Source organism: Gracilinanus agilis, chromosome 3 (genome assembly GCF_016433145.1).
Source record: "Gracilinanus agilis isolate LMUSP501 chromosome 3, AgileGrace, whole genome shotgun sequence".
Lineage (NCBI taxonomy): Eukaryota > Metazoa > Chordata > Mammalia > Didelphimorphia > Didelphidae > Gracilinanus > Gracilinanus agilis.
This window is the reverse complement of record NC_058132.1, coordinates 587985804-588007357: the sequence shown is the minus strand read 5'-3', so window position 1 is coordinate 588007357 and position 21554 is coordinate 587985804. Positions and strand designations below refer to the sequence as shown.

Sequence of the window (21554 nt, the reverse complement as noted above, 5' to 3'; positions counted from 1 at the left end):
CTAGACTAACTGGCCATAACTTTTTCACATGTATTCCAGAACAAAGGGATGGTGATATATGAATAAACTATTATTGACAAACCAAATTCTGCAGCAAAAAAGAGATTAATGTGTGTTTCTAGAGTCACATTGCCCTTTTGGTGGATTTTTCCATACTGGGAGTAGAAAATGTAGAGACATCTATAATGACCTAGTTATGACTCATGACTATATACTTAAGTGTCCTCAACTCCAAGAATCTCTATACTTCTTTGGCTGTAGTCTCATCACTTTAGCAAATTTTTTTTTCTTGCTTTGGTTATCATACCTACGATAGGAAACCATCTTACACCATCCCCAGGATACGGGCCACCCACCAGCTACAGGGCATGACCACTCTGCAAGCTGAGCGACAACCTTGGTAGTTATAAGGCCAGGGAAAGTATCCACCGAGAGGTTCACAGATCCTTTGGCAGTGAGTGTAACTCCGCCTGCATTCAATACAGCAGATTCCTTCATGATCTAGTCTGGGGTCAAATGTCATGCCCTCACCTTCTTCTAGTTGCTGTAAAATAAAAGAATTTATTTGAATTTTCTATAGAATGTAAAATTCACTTAGTGTGCATAATTTTAGAACTAGATCCTTAATTTCCCATAGCTATGAGAATCAGAATAGGCTAATGTAAAGGTTCTTTAACTTTTTTTTTAAAAACCCTTATCTTAGAACCTTATCTTAAAACCCTATCTTAGAATAATACTAAGTATTGGTTCTAAAGCAGAAGAATGACAAGGTCTAGGCAATTGGGGTTAAGTGACTTGCCCAGGATCACACAGCTGGGAAATGTCTGAAACTGAATCTCCCACCCTCCCCCTGCAAGTTTGTGAAATACTTTTAAAACAAAAAGACATTTCCCACTCCCACCCTCCATACCTAATTTTTTTTTCAACAGGGGTGTGCAGAATACCTTTCTGGCATGGTGGGAGAAAGATATCATGGGCTTCTAGATGGCCCATTTGACCCTTCTCCCTCGGATGAAAAATTTCATAATCAAACAGCAGCAGTGGCTCAAAAAAAGGGGAATGAGGAATGAAACTCATGCAAACTTTTTATAAAGTAAATGAGATGTTAGCAGTCAGGAAAGGCAATAGAGTGAGGAGAACTGAATTTGCCTGCCTCTATCCTATCTCTCATTCATGTGGGGATGGTCTCTTCCAAATGCTTGAAACACCAAGAGGAGGGAAGTTTTTATTCCTCTTTTCCTGTCCTGGGTTCCCAACTACATACCATATGGAATGTAAAACTTTTTATACAATTTGCTTTGGATTCAGGATAGCACAAACTCCAAATCTAAGAAAATAAAGCTATGGGGAAAAGGGAAAAAAAAATCTAAATTCTGTTCTCAAATGATCCTTCAAGTAAGTTAGATGCCATTTCCCCCCAAAGAAACACCACTGGACAGTGGCAGATGTCAAAGTAGGCACCTTACCTTTTAGCCCAAAACAACAAAGACAGACAAAGGGCAAGAGATGAAAAAGAAAAATACAAAACACCATATACAAAAGCTTGGCTCAGGTAGGAGGAGTGAGAGTTAGTTGGGCAGGATGGGTTTTGAACTTAAGATTCCTATCTTTAGGTCTTGTTCTCTCTCCACTGAGCCACCTAGCTACCCCATCTTCAGTTTTTTTTTTTTTTTTTAAAGCTTGAAAGTTATATAAAATTGCTTTTGTTTTCATGGAACTTCCACCTACCAAAACTGCCATTGAGGCAAGCAAGTATTACATTGCATCTGCTCATTAATCATGAGATCTAGTTATCAGGCTTCATTAAACACATAAACAGAACAAAAAAAGAATCTACTGCTGCCAGTTTAGTTTCCAGGGATCACCTATTGATTTCTTGTTGGGATGGCTTTCAGTCTCTAGGTAGTAGAGTTTGGAACCCAGTGATCTAATGGTGACAGAGAGAGGAATTAAGTATAATAATTCAAGTTGTAATTCGGTAGGGATCCTAGAGAAGTGATATAACTTCTCCTGCCTTCATTTTAGCAATGGAGATGAAAAATACTTGAACTGTAAGTCATTGAGGAAAAGATTCTGTATATGGAATCCAAATTCAAAATTTTAAATATAGGCTTCAAAAATGCTACAATTCATGGAATCCAAGCAAACAGAGGAATAAGAAATAATTGTTAAAAAAAAAAGTTAGAGAAAGTACTTTAGTAAAAAGATTAATTGGAATGTATTCTGACCCTTGATATGGTTTGTTTCAGATTTTCTTCTCTTACTTTAAGCGCTAATTGAAAGTTTCCCTTGGGTCCATCAAGATTTTATGGGCATGGGCTTGCCTATGGGGGTCTTGCTTCTCATAGGCCTACATTTTAAAAGTTATTACTAAGCCAGAAAAATGTTTCCATTGAGTGTTAAATACTCGTTTCAAAATACATATGCAGAAACATTATTTTAGAGCTGTGTTAATCTGAACATGACTACTCACATGATAAGGATTATCTGGATTGAAAGGTTCTGTATCCTCCTGAATACCGGGCCTAGTTTCATTAACTGGTCTTCCAGAGCTTGGGTTACCCTGTGGCCCACTGTTTGCCCTTCTTGTGGTAGCTTGACGAATTTTTCTTAAGATTTCTCTTCGTTCTCTTTGATTTTCTACGAGGAAAGATATTTATGACTTTATTTCCTTAGTTAAAAAAAGTACAAATTTATTGCTTTTACATGAAAATAAAGCAGAAGAACACAGGTAGACATTTGGAAAAACTTGTCTCTTCTTAGATGAGTATGACGATGGCACTTATTTGATTGTTTCAAAAGCTTAAAAAATTTTTATCTGTCAGAAAGAATGCCAGTTCCCCAATATGTATGATGGTATCAGTGTGTTTTTTTAAAAGGTTATTAATGCATGATAATGGTCCTTCTGTAAGAAATTAATTTTTAAATTTCAGGATACTTATTTTAATTACTCATCATGATTAAAAGTGAATTTAAAAATATTAAAGTGATGGTTGACATTGGTATGTTCTGACTACCTGCTAAAACATGGAGAAAAGGAAAGTAGCTCATGGAATAACCTACATGAACATTAAAATATAACCTAAAACTAATATGAATTCAAGGAGAAATTTTAGATAACAGAATGGATAGCTCAGAATCTGGGATAGTAAACACCAATGGTAGTCAGTTTAGTTTTATACTTTAACATTTTTAGAACTTTATAGTTTGAAAGGTATCTTCACATTTATTGTCTCACCAAACTCATTTCAGCTCAGTAAACATTTGGTAGCCCGTTGAAAGAGAATAAATATTATTCTCATTTTATGGATAAGAAAAATGATTCTAAAGAGTTTAGTGATGTGTCCAAGGTTAGTGATGTGTCCAACAGGGCTTTAATTGGCCAACTGAAACAAGATCTTGGGTCTCTCAGCTTCAAGAACACCATTTTTTTTCCATTACACTACAGTTGGCCTCTGGAACTGTAGAATGATCTATGGCTACTGATCATAAAAATTTAAATCTTAACAGAGCTCAAACTTACAAAAACAATTTTTAAGCTACAGACAGCTTCCACCAGGACCATGTTTGGCTCATCATGTGTGGTTTGTTGAGTCTCTGTTATCCAGACATGCTCATCTAGAAAATGCAGGGAAAAAAGGAAGTGTGTGCTAAGTAGCGTCTGGAGATATTGGGATGTTAGTATGGATAATAACCACAGCTCTCAGACACACATATCACTTGAAGGCTCACAAAGTTCTACAGATATTCAGCACAGCCTCCCTTACTCTCCTTGCTCTCCTCATCCATCACCCTGACCTCACTTTCTCCTCTTCAGTGCCTTCACCCTATATGAAACAATTCCATCACCCTCTTGGCTTCCTCGTCCCTTTGTCCTTCCACTTATACCCTCCCCACCCTCAATCCTGGTCCTTTCTCACTTCATACCTTCTCTCTTTCATCTGCTTCTCCTCTTGGAGGAAAGCTCAGCACTCTACTGATGGCATTACATTGGCACTGCCCTCATTCCAGTCAGCCCTCCCTGAAGCAGCCTGGTGGAGATCTAGAGCCGGAAGGGACCTTTTCTTAACCTGCTCCTCTCAGCAGGGGCTTCCCATCTCTGTAGCCTCCAATGTCATCCTTGCCAACCCACCCCTCTTCAGAAGGTATTCTCATTTCCATGTTAATGAGAAAATGGGACTTCTTTGAGAACACCTTTGTCTCTCCTCCAAGCTTCCAAATATCATGAACATTTTCATCTGTTCTTTTACCCTAATCTCCCTCCCTCCCCATTTGTGTCCCTAGTTCCATCCCTTCTCTTTTCCAGAATTTTTCCATCATTCAAAATATTTTGTTCTCCCTCTCCTCCCTTTTCCTGCTTCTTTTGGTTCCTGCCACATGATGCCTTTACCGCCCAGTGACTTCCAACCCATTGTGGTCAGACTTCAAATCTTGCTGCTCTCCTCAAAGCTTCCAATGTTTGTTGGTTCTGTTGAAGAGGTGACAGGTACAGGTTGAATTAGATGGCCTCTGACTTAAAGGTTTTGTGGCTTTGGTCTTTTCCTTTCTGTCTTTTCCTTCTCAGTATCTTTTGTTCCATCACTATCCTTCCTCCTTATTGTGGATACCACCCAGCAATGGCACCATCCTGAGCCAGATTCTCCCTTAGTCTCTGTATTTCCTGTTGATCTCATTGGTTTCCATAGTGTCAAGTGACCTCCAAACTCAATATATCCAGCTACAATTTCTCTCCTGCACTCCCATTCTATTTCAGTCATCTTGTCCAAAAGAGAATTATTCTTCCTAAATCCACTCTCAGTTAAGGTCAGAACCTTCAGAGGATTCTTGACATTTCCTTCTCCCTTGACCCCTCACTGTCAATATTTTGTATTTCTAGCACCTGGCACAGTGTGTCACATGTAATTGGCGCTTAATAGATGTTTGCCAAATTGTCTTGTGGTTGAAACAGTGCTATGAGATAGATTTTACAAGTATTATTGTTATCTCTGTTATCTGAGAAATTGCATCTCAGAGAGGTTAAGTGATTTATCTAAGATCACACTATTGGAATCAGAGGCAGAATTCAAATTCAGATGTCTTCTTACCCCCAAATCCATTGTTCCTCTTTCTACCATAAGGAGTCAAGTACCTTCAGAGGGAAACTGTTACTGCCTCTTATGTTGTGATTTTTATAGTCCCTCCATCTAAAGACTTTAATCATTTAAATTATAGTCTTTACCTAATTCTGTAGTATCAGAGGCAACACAAACAGCCAGGCCTTCCTAAAAGCCCAGTATTCTAGTTTCTATGCTGACAATTCTTAAACTTTTGGGTCTGAGGGCCTTCTTGCATTCTTGGAATTGTCATGCCCCTCCTCCCTCAAGAGTGGTTTTGTTTTATGGATTATATTCATTGATAGATACCATATTAGAAATTAAAATGCTTTAGTATTATTATGGGAATAGTTTGACCTCATGGATCCCCAATAAAGGTCTCTAGGACCCCATGGTTCCTTGGACAACACTCTGAGAACCTCTAGTCTATGCTGAGAGTCCTCTCAAATGTACTTCATTATTCCTACTTGCTGATATTAGAATTTTACATCAACACCCTGAGATAAAATTCTTGGCACCAGACAATATTACTTGATGCAAACAGTAAGGGGGACCCACCTGGGCCTGAAGTACCCAACCTGCCCCAGCCCATGCTTAGTTTTACTTGTTTGAAAGTACTGAGGGAGGAAAAAGAGAAGTTAATGAAGTAGAGGGAAAAACTTGCTGGTCACTATGATTTAAGGAAGCCCATCTATGCCCTTTGCTTCCTTTTGGATCCTTTCCAAATCATTCTTGACTTACACTAAATGGCAACATACTGCCTTTTTCTTTTTAAAAAAATATTTTATATGTGTGATTAGTACATGCATATATATACATGTACTTATATATATATACATATATATACACATATATCATTTTTGGGATTGACTTAAACTTAAAAAATGTGAAACTAGACATGTTATATATAGATCTGAAACACAGGCCTTGGAGTTGGGAATTACCTAGGTTTTAAGTCTTGCTTTTGATCCTGTAACCATTGGGCATACAAATCATTTAATCTCAGTTCCCCCAGGTAACTCCTTAAGATGAAGTTACTGACCAGTTATTGGTCTTAATTGTTTATAAGGAACTTCCCAATGGACAGGCTTACTTTCCCCTAAAATAAATTTGTTGGACCCACTAATATTATAGCATTTGTACTTAAAAATAAATGCAAAATTATTAGCCTGCTAAAACTTTTTCTAGGAGCAAAGATGAAAGGTATGGTTGGCTTTATGATAGATGTAGCTTATAGCTCTGAACCTGCCTAAGTGGAATTTTTTTAGAACAATTAAGATTTGAGAACTAATGTTTAAGTCTTGAATTGTTAAGTCACTGAGTATACTTTCATCATCTTGAGACTTTCCCACAATGCTCTGCATGAACAATTATTTTATGCTTCAATGGAAGAAGAGCAAACTCAAAATAAACAAACAGCAAAGATTTAGAGGCAAAGCCAAAGAAAAAATGAATTTATTAAATGAAAATTATAGGTAATGAATATAGTTATCTTTTAGCCTCCTTCCTCACCGTTTAACACACAATTAATAGTTGTCTTTATTTCCTCTTTTATCTGTCCTACTAATTATTGAGGTCTGTCTATACTGCTTGATTTATCTTTCTAATTGGCCCAGGTTTGTAATGCTTAGTGTAGAGTGAGTGGCTAATAGGGTCTTGATACAAAACAAGGAAAATTCTAAATAGTGTTCATCTGAAAATTAAAATAATTACCTTTTGGATGTGTTGGTTTAAGCCAGAAAATAGGAAGGTCTCCACACAGTTCTAAGATTTTAGGACTCAAGAAGCTGTTATCCTTAACAGGCTGGTTTGCAGCGACCCAGATTAGAGAATTTTCTTCAAACTTAACTGGCATGATCTTGCCTTCCTAAAGCAGTTAAAACAAAATGCAGTAGTAGTTTAGCAGAGAACAGTGGCTCATTTTACATATGTATGGACATATTAAGATTCAGTTTTTCCTGAAAGATTATTACATTTTATACAAGTTTCATGAGAAATGAATACCAGGTACCTTTTAAAAAGATTCTTTTTGTGGTCATTTACATAATCTTCAGAGTTGTGTCATTCAGAGGTGCTTCTTTGAATTTTAGATTGTTATGATTGTTCCCACAAAGAAAAGACCAAGTCTTGAGTTGAAAGTGAAATTTGTTTTTTTTTAGTTTTAGGTTAATCTGGTGCTGGCAATTCAAGCTCTTTAGGGAGGAAAAGCAATTGAATGGACCCCCAAATTATAATAAAGATTCAGGAACCAACCTCCCCTGGAAACCCCATTTGAAGACAGGACCAACTCTGCAGGTTTTTGTTTTGTTGTTTCAGACAGCTTGAAGAGAGAGATGCAAATGATTGGTTCTTTAATGTTTTTTAGTTCAAAGTATTATTTAACATAAACCATTTTTGACATTTTCTAGCTGTAGCAAAACATATTTCAGATGTCTCTGGCATCAAGCACACCAGTGAGATTTCAAAGTTAAACTCTAGATTTTCTTATATAGCAGGTTCCTGAGAGTGGTTTGATAACACAGGAGACAAATTTATTTTGCCAAGTTGTTCCTTTCATGTATTTATTCATCTGCAGTAGGTTAGAGATATCAAAACACTTTTTCCTTTTAAAAAATTTTTTTTATCTAAAGCAGCACTTCATTTACACTTTTTCCCTTGAGCTTTTTGCAGAATTAAAATACTTTCAGGTTAACTATGGAAAACTATTGTTTAGTTAATCCATTTGTTCCACTAAGTTTAAGTGATCCCCCCCCCATATTATTGATAGATAAGCCTTTTCTTTTTATATAATTAATTTCCTAATCTTTCTTTCCCCTCTCTGAGCTCAAATATCATTTAAAAGTTATACAAAATTTGTAGAAAATGTGCTAGAACAGATTGCATAAAAATCTGCCACATTTTATCCAAATTCTGTTCTATATAAAATACTGGTGGGAGATGGGTGTGTTAAAATATCTAAAACTAATTGTTTTGAAGCTGATGCAGCTTATAAAGGAGTTGGCAAACTGTCATTATTGTTATCCAAAGGTAAGCCAACATTCACAATAAAGAGTCCCCAAACAATAGGCTCTTTTCCCCTTGGTCCATGCTGTGGCTTAGCTATTTAGAAGACAGATGGGGAGCAGGGCCTCAAAAATCCAAGATAGGAGAAACTGGTTGTATGAAAAAGACCTTGATGTTTAGTTTACTCTAAGTTTAATATCAGCAATCAATATGATGTAAATTAGCTAGCTGTTCTCCTCTTCACCCCACACATACACACAGATTTGTTCCCCTCCAAAAGGCAATTTTGGTTTCTTTAATAGAATTACAGTGTCCAGAACGACATACTATATAATAGGCTGGTCAGGTCACATCTGTAACATTTTGTTAAGTTCTGTAATATTTTATTTAGTTAATAAGGAAGTTGACAAAAGATATTGGCAAAGGATTGTGCAGTGTTTTTATAGGATGGATATTTAAAGAAACAGATTTTTCACAGAAAAGAAAAAGGTTCAGGGGATAATAACTTTTTAAATACCTGAAAAAAAAGCTGTCATGTGGAAGAGAAACTTTGCATAGACCTAGGGAGTCTAGGTCTAGGAGGTGAAATTTTAAGAGGCAGAAATTGTGTTGTATTTTAAGATACTCCCCCTTACCTGCTCCTAGCAAGATCACCTGGAAAATAGAGTTTTTCAGCCATAGAAACAAAAACAGTCTATTCCTTCAAGAGAGAAGAAATGGAAATTTGACCAGTTCCAGTCTTCTGTGAACAGGAGTTGAGGATGGAAGGGTTATTGGGAGCAAGGCTTCTTTCTACATTCTTAGCAAGTTACTTACCAGTTCTGAACTGATGCTCTGTTTAGCCTTGGCATCCACCTGAGGTATATGAGCTTTCACTTGGACTTTAATATAGCATTTTTCTCCTCCAGCAAAACGGATTCCAGTGATCCCCTAACAACAACAACAGAATTCTCTGGTGGTTGGTTATCTATAATTAAATACCTCTTAGCATGCTCCCCTCCCCCCCCCCCCATCCTCTGCCCTCTTAGAAAGAAACTATTCATTGTTCAACTTAAAAGTTCAGATGCCACTTCTATGAAACTGTCCCAGAACCCCACAAGCCAGGAGTTATCTTTTCCTCCTCTTGAATCCTAGAGTACATTATCTATATAATGAATTTTACACTTATGACACATATCACTTACTGTTTGTTTATATTTTATTAAGAAGCAGGGCTCATGTCTCAGACTTGCATCCCATATGATGATTAAAGAGCAAATAAATCAACCAAATTGAAACCTAAGTTCCTTAACTTTCTTCATAGATCTTTCCAAAGGGCTTTGAGACAAAAAAAGTAAATAAATTACTATAATCCAAGGCCAGATGCTTAACTATTTTTATAAGTCGTTCCCAAGAACTTGTTCCCAAAGCGACAACTTTGTCCATTTACTCACCCCAGGAATTATATTAGTAATAAAGCTCACAATCCTGGAGTTCCTAACAGGGGTCAGTTCACTGTGACTGACCTTTCAAATTTCAGTGGATAAAAGTACATGTACTTAGTTGAAGGTGTTAGATTGAAGCATTTTACATTTTGTTATATGATGTTTTGTTTTCATGGCTAAAAACAGTTTCGTAGCTTAGGACAGAATTCATAAAATTCCAAGTGTTTGAGGAAAGCTTAAGTGAGATTATTCCCTAAGTCACAGGTTATGAGCATGCTTGGCAGACTTTAAATACATGAATATGTCCTCTTCTTTCTTCTTGAATAAATGGAATAAATGAATGAAAAAGTATTTGTTAAACCATTACCTAATGCCAAGATCCAGGGATAGAATACAGAAGCCAGATTTTTTGGCCCTAGGGAATATAAAATTCTAATGCAGACAGTTCATCACCTATATGTGAAAGGTGAACCAAGAGGTTTGTGACATTCCTAGGAGCTGTGAGTGTGGCCATAGTAGAGCTAATGACCATTCCAATAGCAATAGAAATATTGGTTGATTATATTCTTAGAGGGAATGGTTGCAGGGAATGGTTGCCTGCTGTACAAATCCTTCTCTGAAACTTAGGCCAAGCCACTTAAACTCCCTGGGCCTTAGTTTTATTCATTGTTAAAATGAGAGGTTAAACCAGATGGCCTCTGAGGTCCTTTCATCTATGAAATTCAAGATAATTTTCAGTTAGAATATAAAGCATGACTGGGACCAGTTAGAGTGACTTTATACTCACTGAGGAAATCTTGAAACCCCCTTCTCACTTGGTGCTCTAGACAAGCCTTTCCAGACTTAACGAGTCTTGTCTTTTAGACAGCTCATAGCCACCAAAGCCTGTCTAGTCTGGTAGGACTGAAAGTTTGGAGGGGTTTGTTTTATTAGAGGAGTCTTTGAGAACTCAGGATCACGGCCATAATTAAGTGATCTGAGTTTAGTGGACTCTCAACTACAGGGTAAAGATGCCTCTTAGTCAACTGTGGGTCAGATTTTAGGAAATTCGTGCAAATTTATGAACCATAGGAGGTCTATGAAGAAGATGCCACTATGTAGCATAAGCAACATTATGGAGAATGATTTTTTTACTTTCCTTAGAGTAGGAACTGTAGTTAATCTAGGATAGAGATTTTATGCTGCTCCCTGTTTCAAGGCTTGAAACCACAGACTAGGGAAACCAGAGGTGAATACTATGTTAGGTCTAATGGTCTTACACCATGCAAACAGGGGATAGGTTTGCTTCCTCCTCCCTCCCTTTCCCTTCTTTACTCTATTTCTCAATTCTTTGCTTTTCTTCTACCTTTACAGTCCCCTCACTTTTCTATACTCTCTCCTTTCCTCCCCTCACTCAAATCCATGCTGAAATTTTAAGCAAATAATTTAAGCAAGTAGGAATATTAAGGTAGTAAAACAAAGTGCTAAAAGAAGCAAGATTACAATCAATCACTTTTCCAGTTTATCAAATCAGATAAGTGCCTGGAAACAGGATGAAGAAGGGGAAAAAGCTGCTTTTAGCTGCATCACAAGGTGACTCCACTGAACTAATTCTTTGATAATTGGAGGAATCGGTCGGTAACAGCATTAGCAGTTGAAGACTTAAAATATAGGAAAAAGTACTAGTAGAGCTACACCATCTGATTCATGCTTTTTTAAAAGACCCAGGCTTGTGGCCTGAGCTGATAATAGATTCTTTCTATAAAAATACATTTACTGCTTTGTATGTATGAAATGCTACTTCTGCCTGAAATGGAAGAGTCGAAAAGGAGTGAATCATTAAATCTTTGAAATGAGTCAAATCTACTCACATTCTGGAAATCATTAACTTCAATTGCTTCTTCTGCTCCGCTTCCTATTTTAAAGGTCTCTAAGTTGTTCCCAGCATCTATTTCCATTGATCCCTCCTGTATTTTTCCATTAATACTCATGGTATAATGGACATTGTAAATCTGGAATTGAACATAAGGAGTTAGTACTTTTTTTTAAAAGTAATCAGTGGCTTCTCTTTAACCATTCAATATATAATATGACTTTCATTTTTTCCAAGGCCCTTAACATCTGTTGTTAATAGTTCTACATATATTTATGATAGAACCTCATCCACATTAATCCCTCAGTGCAGTTCTTTAAAAACCTAGAATGTCCTTTGTTTTGGCCCCTTCCAGCTAAATGGGAAGTGGTGTTGGCAGAATGCCTAGGGGGATGTACTGGATTGGGGGAAGCCAGCTTGGATTAGTAGTAGTGGTTTAATCAAGAATGGGTTTTAATTAAGTAGCATGGAGACAGGGTTAACAAATGTTGCTTGTTGGGGTATAAGATTTTGCAGAATCACAGAATCTTAGAGTTCATTAAATTTGTTTTAAGCAAGGTCAATCTTCATGCCTGTATTAGACCAGTACAGGGGATATCTCATTATAATGAACTCCTAAGGCATTCAGATTGTGTTGTGTGTATCATTTTGTTAGAAAAGAACTAGCAATCACATCACATTCATCCCCTATTTTTGCAGACAGAAATGGTGCCTAGCCTCCTCTTTGATGAATTAGCCATTACCAGAAAGAAATACTCCTAGATCTTCTTGTTTGTTTTCTTTAAAAAAAAAAAAAAAAGAAAGAAAGAAAGAAAGAAAGAAAGAAAGAAAGAAAGAAAGAAAAGTTGAAACAGCACGGTGTATCAGTGTATTAGATTAGGAGTCAGATAGACCTAGAATTGAATCCCAGCTCTACCAGTTGTTACCCACATGACCTTGGGCAGGTCACTTCCTTGCTTATCCATTTTGTGTCAGGAACTTGGATTTTAAAGGGGTGGAGATCAGAACAGCAAAAATGAGAAGATTGTCACCACCACCACTACCTGTGTAAGTACCTATCATGTTAAAGATATTAAGAATACAAAGACAAAAATGAAAAAAAATCCTTGCTCTTTAGGACTTTACACTCTTCATTATCAGGAACACAGAATTAAGGAATTCATTCTGAGACCTTAATCTAAGGGCTCTTAACCTGGAGTCCAAGAACTTGTTTTAAAAATATTTAAATTGCTTATATTTCAATATAATGGTTTCTTTTGTAATCCCATGTGTTTTATGTATTTAAGAATGTTGTTCTGAGGAGGGATCCATAGGCTTCACCAGGCTTCTAAAGGAGTCCATGACACTCAAAAAGGTGATGATCCCCTGTTTTACTGAGATCTACTTTGGTGACAAAGGAAATGAAAACTTAAATGAATTTTACGGATATTATTTGAATTCCAATGTCAGTCCTTCAGCCCACATAATAGGTGAGCTTTGGTTTCTTTTATCTGCTGAATCAGCACTCACTGTGCTTGGATTACTCATAAGAGCATGAGAAGAATGAGAGGAGAGGCAGGATGATAAGGAGATGAAGAGCTGGTCTCTGAGTCCCCTGGGCTACAGTCATGCTTTTCACATCTCGGGGGCCCCCAGGAAACTCAAGATCAGTTGCACAACAGGTGCAGCTCTGTTGATGGCAAAAATCTTCCCATTGGGGTTTCCCAACAACTATATTAACAATCAGAAGCCTAAATCAATAATGATAACAGACATCTATAGAACTTACATTATCTTATGAGGAATGATAAATTTTAGAAACATCACTTGAGCCCATCATGAATAGCAGTGGATAAAGAAACAAGTGTTGGGTTACAAAAACATGGAATTGGGCTCCAGCAAGATTCCTGGATTCACAAACAGCTCTGTAAAAACTATTTACAATTAGAAAGGAAAATAAGCACAATGAACTGTCTTGTTTGCCACAAAACTGTTGAATGTGGTGCCTTCTAAAATGCAAATAGGTGCTTTTAACAAAGCAATAACAATACAACATTGATTTGTCTGCTGAACTAAAAAAAATCTACTAAAAACCCCCAAACACTTCAGTCTGTGAAGAAAGGATCTAAATATATTCTTTTGCTACTATTGTTACATAATGTAGAGTGACCAGATGTCCCATATCTAGAGGATTGCCATTTTACCCCATGTTTTTTCCAACTTTTTAATAGCTTATTTTGGGATGCAGAAGTCCATATTTGATCCTAAACACTGCTTTTTTAGTACTCAAGACACTATCTAAACTAAGATGGCATAAACCTAGGAAATAGATCCTTATGAAAAGGATCCCAAGAGAATTATAGTAAACTTTCAACTCTCCCATACTATTGGAGGGGAGCAGTGATATGGATAATCTTTTTAATTTTAGAATGCCTTTCAAAATGGCAGATGTACCTTCCCAATTAAATTTTGTTTAGACTGTTAAAATTACAAATGTTAATAGGAAGCAGAGCTAGAACTGAAAATCTGTGAATATACAAAGTACACAGTTGTTTCTGTATATATATAAATAATTCAATGAGCAGGTATTCAGTGCCTAATGTATGCCAGGTCCTGGAGAAATAGACAAAAAGATGAAAGTTTGACTGGCAAAAAATTTACATTTTCTTTGCACTGGGAGCTGTTTCCTTCTCCTATCAGGTACACAGATAAATAAACACATAATACAAAGTAATTTGGGTGGGGCTGGGAGAATGAACTGAGAGATCCAGAGAGACCTTGTGTAAGTGACCCAAGCAGAATCCTGAAGGGACCTGTTGAGTGGGTGGTGAAATTATCTTTGGAAGATAGGTTGGAGTTAAGACTACAGCATTTCAAATGCTGAACAAGGGAGTTTGTATTGTATTCTGGGGGCAATAGGGAGCTTTGGAAGCTTCTTGAACATAAATATGACACAGGCCTGTGTTTTAGGAATATCAGTTTGGCAGCTGTGTGTCAGATGATTTGGAAAGGTGAGAGATTCTATATACAGGGAATCAACTAAGAAACTATTTCAATAGTCCAAGAATAATTAATGAAGGCCTGATTTAGGATGATATTGTGTGAGTAAAGAGAAAGGGATGAATCCAAAAAATGGGGAGTTTGAAAATGGGCATTTGTCTCTGTGAGGTACTTTATTCAAAATCCTTCATATCTATACAATATACATTTGCAAGTATATAAGGCTCCTGGGAGTGTTTTGCAGAAGTAAAATAACATAAGAATACATAATTTTCTTTATGATCCTGCTGGTCTGGAATACGCTAACAGTGACTTTTATTGACAGACAATTATGTGCTTTGCTATTCTTGGATGTTCTTAGCATTCTTGTGAAACAAAACCAATCAACTTGTGATGAAGCAAGACATGAATAAGCTTTGCTTACTGCATATGATTCTTTATTTTCTCATTTTAGGATCTTGTGAATCAGAAATGTCTTCCTTAAATAATTAGATGCCAAGTAGCATAATTAGTTTTAATACATAGCACAGCCCAGCTACATAAAACTCAGTTATTTTTATCATGATATGACAATGAAACTTGATTTTCCTTTACTTTTTTTGATCAAAAAGCTTGAATTTATAGTCAAATAAAATAAACGAATAAAGCTTCCAAAAGAGGAGTTAATCCAAACACTCAATTTTTGGTAGATTTATATATTGAAATCTCTTCCTCTGTCCAGAGCTGCTGGGAGCATATGGCCCAGTTTTTACATTTAAAATACTAATACAATAAAACACTCACCATGCATGTACACACTAAACACTACCATTCTCATCTTACAGAATGATGCTTTTAAATTTGATGGGGTCCCTAGAATAGATTCGATGCTATCAGGCAAGCTTGCTTATCAGCATAAGGCCTCAGAGTTAAGAATACAAATTGTGCAATGTCTGTAGAAGATGTGAGGTGCAAAATGGCTGAATTGCTTTCTCCACCGTTTTCTCTTAAGTACTGGAATTAGCTCATGCTTTGAATTCCCCAGAGAGGGGGAAGAGGGAAAAGGAGGTAGAGAGGGATAGAGAAAAAAGGAGGGGGAGTAGAGAGCTCAGAAATCCTCTGTGGAGAATGATCAAGAAACAGTACAAGAACTGTTGTATGTCTTGGGGATGGAGATGGATTCCCCCCTCCCCTCATTACTAGAAATGAGCTCACGTTAGATCTCGTGCAGTAGTTATGGAGATAAAATATCCCTTTTATACGGATGAACAAAATTCTTCCCCTTTAAAATACACATTAGAACTCTTCCAAGCAAAAGTTTGAAACGATTTGATTTCTGGAGCTCTTGTGAAAACAAATATTTGTATACAAGTAAAAGTAAGGAGACAGTTCAGTGTAACGTTTAGTATAAAACCAAAGGAAGAATTGCTTTTTAAACATTATCTAACACGTTAAGTGCCCTGCATTTTTTCCCTGCCCTGTTTTTGAGGGAGAAGAGAAAGGTGCTGAAGTCAGATGAAACTGCCCTGAAAGGTTAAGATCGCTCCAGTGCCTGGTTCTGCCTGATCCCTTCACGCACCCCAGGAGCAGGCAGCTCATTTGTGGAGCCTTCCTTTTTCTTCCTTAGGATCATAATCCTTCACAACTAGAGAAATCGGAATCCTTTAGAACTCGAGAGACTGGTCCGACCCCAGTATTTTACAGACCGAGGAAACAGCCCCAGAGCAATGAAGCACTTGCAGGAGGTCACACAGCAAATGACTCTCAGGCTAGACCACAACCGAGATTTTAACAGCCTCTTTTCATAACGCTAATCTCTAATGCACTGCAATATTCATGAATTCCCTAAAACCATAAAACACCCCAATAGGAATCTGGCTAACTCGGGGAGCTGAGCCCCTGCGACACTTCCCAGGGGCGGCGTGGGGGCGTAGCTGAGCTTTGGTCGGGATCTCCCCATCCCGCCACCGAAGACGTCCCACCCCGGGGCACCTGGGACTCCCCGCGCACCTGGTGGACCCAGCCCTAGGAAAAGTTCGCCACTCACATGTTTGTCATTCACCTTCCAGAAGTAAAAGGCGCCGATAGCCCCAAACAGCAGCAGCACCGCTCCGGAGATGAGGACCACAGCTCCGACCTTGAGCAGCCGCCCGGGGCTGGAGGGTCTCACCGCCACTGCTGTGTACGCCTGCGGAAGTTGGGGGCGGGGAGGGCAAAAGGAGCAGCTTCCACCCTGTGCCTCGACTGATTGGGGTCGAGGAGCCCCCATGCCTTTCCCACCTCACCTCCCACCCCGCGAGGGGTCCCCTTCCTTTTCAGTCCCTCAAATTCCACCGTCTCCCCGGCAGCCGTATGGGATGTGGGAACACGCGTGCCTCAGCAACACGCGCATTTTCCACTTGGATCTACTGGACTCTGCACAGGGCATTCCACTCCCCCCGAACATAATGGTGTGTATATGGACCCCCCCCATCAGACGCTTATGCTATGGGGTTCAGTACGATGGCTTTCTTAGGCACCCACAGGGTACGAGGGTCTTCGTGCACATCGGAGTACAGATGGGCACGGACCCTGCAGGTCTACACCGGGCCTCGCCCACGGCCTGCCGGGGGACTTCTGGCCCAGCACCCGGGGCGCACTACTCACGGGTGGGCGACACTGCTCCACGTCCTCTGGGCCCACTAGGGCGATGGGCACTTTGTCTGAGCTCTCTGCCATGACGGGACGGGGCAGGGAGGTGCGAGGCTCCACCGGGAGTGGAGGAGAAGTGCTATTTTCCGACGGGTTCCACCAAGCTGGGCATTTCAGCTCCCGCCCCCGCAACCTCCACGCTTTCACACCCACTGGGCAGCCCCTCCTGGCCCAGCCCAATTTCCCATCCCCCTCCCTCTAACCTCCTTCCCCTTGCAACCTGAGAACTATTTCCCACACAGAGATTCAGTGGCCAGTGATACAGATGCCCTACTGTTCCCTTTGCTTCGCCTTCTCTGCTTTGCCCAGGACCCAGAAAGCTCTCTCAGCGTCCAAGAGCCAGCCCTGAAACCTGCTGGCACGAGAGCGGTCTGTTTAGATGGGCCAGTGGGGAAAGAAGGGAAAACTTATTTCTTGGCACTGGTTTCCCTCCAACTTCAGGAAAAGCGCTTCTAGGTTGGGTTCTGTAGGCAAGCGGGCATTTTCCAAAGGGCCAGCTGGGGGCACAGAGCTGAAGGGAAAGAATGGCAGAAGATGCTTTGCTACAAGTACTAAGGAAGCCAATGGGAGTAGTTTGGTCCAGGTCTTTTTTCATCCCTACTAACATGCCACCTGAAATAATTAGACTGTTTCTCTGGCCTGGAGTGCGAAACAGCATCTACAATCATCCCTCTGAGAGAACCTAAGCAAAGGACGGGTACCAAAAAGCCTTTGGAGGGAGAATAGAAACCTTCCAATTACAGAGGAGGAAGAGGTGGGCAGATGCTCCTCAGAGACACAGCTTTGGTGAAGAAACCAATCAACACAGGCCATGAAATGTGCAGGATGCCCAGAAAGTAACACCCCCCCCAAAGCACCCCAACCCCTTGAAACACATAAGGCTTTTTATTTTTTGAAAGTATCATCCAGTGTGACTCCAGATGCCTTGCAGCAAGCGTCTTGTGTAATTATTCAATCCATAAACATTTGTCGAGCAACAGCTATGTGCAAAGCACCTCGCCAGGTGGTGAGGGGACAACAAAAGCAAATTCTCTCAAGGAACTGATAATCTGGCAGGGAGACAAACTAGATAGCAAAATACTAAGAAAGATATCATAGAGGTTGAGAAGGGATCAACCTTTTGCTGGGAGGAATCAAGGAAGACTTCATACTGGAAGTCACCTTTGAAGGGACTTTGAACGAACTTGGATTGTAATAGAGTGGGAAATAGAGGAGAAGAGGAGAGTCCGGACAGAGAGGGGCAACATGGCCAAAGAAGGACCACAGGTAAGCGATGGGTGTTTGTCAACTGAGAAATGTGGATATCTTTAACTCAGAAATAGATCCAGAACTAAACTCTTCTCCTGACCCCCTTTTCCTGCCCTGCCCTGACTTTCTGATCACTTTGCAAGGCAATACCACCTTCCCAATCACTGGCTTGCAACCTAGGTATCATTAAAAAACAAAAAACAAAAAAACAAAAAACCCTTACCTTCTTAGAATCAATACTGTGCATTGGCTCCAAGGCAGAAGGCAATGGGGATTAAGTGACTTGTCCAGGGTCACACAGCTAGGAAGTGTCTGAGACCAGATATGAACCCAGGACCTCTCATCTCTAAGCCTAGTTCTCTATCCAACTGAGCCACCTAGCTGACTCCAGACTACATTTTAAAGCTTTGTGTGTGTGTGTGCAGTAGGGAACAAGGCCAATTTGAGTACTTGCTTTGCTATACGTGTTTATAAAGGGTTTTGTTTTTCTTGTTTTTTCAAATGGGAGGGGGCGAGAAAGGTGGGAGTGAGAGAATGTCGACCTAAAAATAAAATAGAATTAAAAAAAACAAAATAAATGCTTATTGCTTTGAGTCATACAGAATGGTTGCGAAAAAGGAGTCACATAATAAAATTGTGGGAAATAAACCTGAAAAGCAGACAAGGTCCAGATTGTGGACATCCTCTGTTTTTATTTTTTTAACAACCCTTCCCTTCTGTTGTAGACTTGACACTAAGTATTGATTCCAAAGCAGAAGAATAGTAAGGGCTAGGCAGTTGGGCTTTAGGTGATTCACCTAGGATACCAGAGCTAAGAAATATCTGAAGCCGAATTTGAATCAGAGCCACTTTGCTGTTCCTCTGGAGATTCTTTAATATTAGGCTTTCATTTGTAATATTTTATATTATTTATATATTATATTATACTATAATATTTGGCTTTATTAGGTAAACGATGGGAAACCGTTCAAGATTTCTGAGTAGAATAGTGATTTCAAATGAGTTAACATATAAAGTGCTTTACAAGGTTTAAAATACCTTATAAATGTCAGATATTATTATTATTATTATTATTATTAATCTCCCAAGAAGTGCTTTAGGAAGACTACCCTGGAGGTTCTAAGAAGACTGGGCTCTACTCCCAAACTCTGCCCCTTACTAACCAGGTGACCTTAGGCAAATCACTTATTCCTATCTCAGTTTTTTTTTTTCTGTTTGGGTAATGATAATGACACCTGGCCTGCCTAGCTCATAGGGTCATTGTGAGATTCAAACAAAATATTATGCGGGAAAACACTTTATGAACACTGAAGGATCATCCAAACTGGACCCAGTTTGGTTATAGACTTTTTGTACCTGTTTCCAGGCGTACCACCTCGTCCCGAGGCGCCATCAGGCTGATGAGATAGTACCACCACCAGACCGGTGAAGTAGCATCTGAGAAATCCGTGAAAAATGAATTCTATACACCAAAAGGAAAAGAGGACGTTACAGAGGAGCCTGTGTTTGGGAATGGGAAACACATTTTTGTCATTATTTTTATTGTCTTCGGTAATGACAATAAATAATGAAACGAGTGCTTAACAAATGTTCTATTTATCTATAATTGTGTGTGCCTGTGTGTACCAGATGGATTATGGATTGGATTGGGTAGATGGATAAGGATGGAGTCCTGACGTGAGAAAGGCCCCAAATAGAGTGGTAGTAGTCAGTCAATCAGACAACAAGCATTTATTAATAACCCAATGCTATGGAAGGGTAGGAAATAAACCTGGAAAGCAGACAAGGTCCAGATTGTGGAGGTACTTTACTTATTTTAATAAATGATATTATTTAATATTTCTATTTTTATTTACTTCCTTTCTGTGGAAGAGCGGTTAAGAGCTAGGCAACTGGGAGTAAGCTAAGATCTGTGCCAAGCGGGTATGGAAAGAAAAGCAAAAACACCATCCCTGCCTTCAAGTAGCCGATTTCCTAATGAAGAGGAGACATGTAATTAATTAATAGCTAACAGTTATAGAGCTTTCATGATTTCATTTAATCTTCACACAACACTTCTAGGAGGGGGATGTCATTATCCGTATTTCATAGAGGAGGCTAACTAGTTAAATTATTTGCTTAAAGTCACACAACTAGTAAGTGTCTTAAGGCCAGATTTGAACGTAAATTTTTTTGACTCCAGGCCTATTCTTCCATCCATTGGGCTACCTAGCTTCCTCTACAAGCTATATATAATATAAATGCAAGCCGATTCTTATAGGGAAGGGATTAAGGAGGGAGAACAGAAAAAGGCCCCCTGAAGAAGTATTCAATACATTAATATTTAAAATATTCAAAATTTAAATATAAGATAAAATAAAAATAGTCATATATTTAATATTTATTTAATAGTTTATTTAATAATAATTATAAATTAAATAATGAATGAAAATAAACTGTTTAAAATATATATTTATACATATAAATATTTAAAATTACATATTAAAGTATTTAAATTTTTATATTTAAATTAAAACTTAAATATTTTAAAATATTTTATTTTTTACAATTACATGTAACAAAAATTCATAAACTTATTTATCTTTAACATTGCTTTTAATTAACTTTTAAAATTAATTTTAATTACTTTTTAAATTAATTAGCTAATTTTATTTAGCCCTCTCCCCACCCTATAGAAGGTAAAATGAGTCTTGAAGATAATTAGGAAAACTCTAAGGCCCAGGTGAAGAAGTAGACCCTTCCAGGCATGGGTGATAATCAGTGCAAATATACAGGGTAGACATAAGATACTATCATGTCAGAATAACAGCAAATAGACAAGCATATCCTGATTGTAGAAAGAAATAAAGCTTTAGAAGACTGTCTTGGTGGGAAGCAACCAGGTGGTGAAGCACTTTAAAGCTTTGTCAAGAGCTTTAAATGCCAAGCAGATGATTTCATATTTGATTTTGGAGGCAATAGGGAGCCACTAGAGTTTATTGAGTGGGACCATGGTCAAGACCTCCATTTTAGGAAAGTTATTTTGGCATCTGAGTGGTGGAATGGAAAGGAAGAACCAGGTGAAAGAAAACACAAGAAAGAAGGATGACTGGAGCTTGAAGACGGATTGGGGTGCATGCTCTACAGTATGTGGATGGAGTCAGGGTGGTGGTGGTGAGAGGGGTGGAAGGAAGATCCAAAGACCCTGGAGTCATGGAGATCTGGGCTCAAATTTGGCCTTAGACACTTCCCAACTGTGTGACCCTGGGCAAGTCACTTGACCTCTGTTGCCCTCAGTTTTCTCAT

The 21554-nt window shown here is 38.6% G+C and overlaps 1 protein-coding gene across 2 annotated transcripts; it reads right to left on the bottom strand.

Annotated features, from left to right (window-relative positions):
- Window positions 1-325: 325 nt before the first annotated feature.
- Window positions 326-17048, bottom strand: CNMD (chondromodulin). 2 transcript variants are annotated; one of them, XM_044667366.1, is made up of 7 exons: window positions 16977-17048; window positions 16378-16518; window positions 11371-11511; window positions 8913-9026; window positions 6807-6960; window positions 2470-2640; window positions 326-537 (listed from the first exon to the last, which is right to left on the bottom strand). In XM_044667366.1, the coding sequence occupies exons 1-7, from the start codon at window positions 17046-17048 to the stop codon at window positions 326-328; spliced, it is 1005 nt and encodes a 334-aa protein (XP_044523301.1). The 2 variants fall into 2 exon arrangements, with proteins under 2 accessions (XP_044523301.1, XP_044523303.1); XM_044667368.1 differs by having other exon boundaries at window positions 326-534.
- Window positions 17049-21554: the final 4506 nt, after the last annotated feature.

Coding starts and splice junctions, on each gene's coding strand:
- CNMD (XM_044667366.1), bottom strand. CDS start 17,048: ATGGCAGAGAGCTCAGACAAAGTGCCCATCGCCCTAGTGGGCCCAGAG. Junction 16,519..16,976: donor TGGAGCAGTGTCGCCCACCC/GTGAGTAGTGCG, acceptor CAACTTCCGCAG/GCGTACACAGCAGTGGCGGT. Junction 6,961..8,912: donor AGAGCATCAGTTCAGAACTG/GTAAGTAACTTG, acceptor TAACTGCTTTAG/GAAGGCAAGATCATGCCAGT.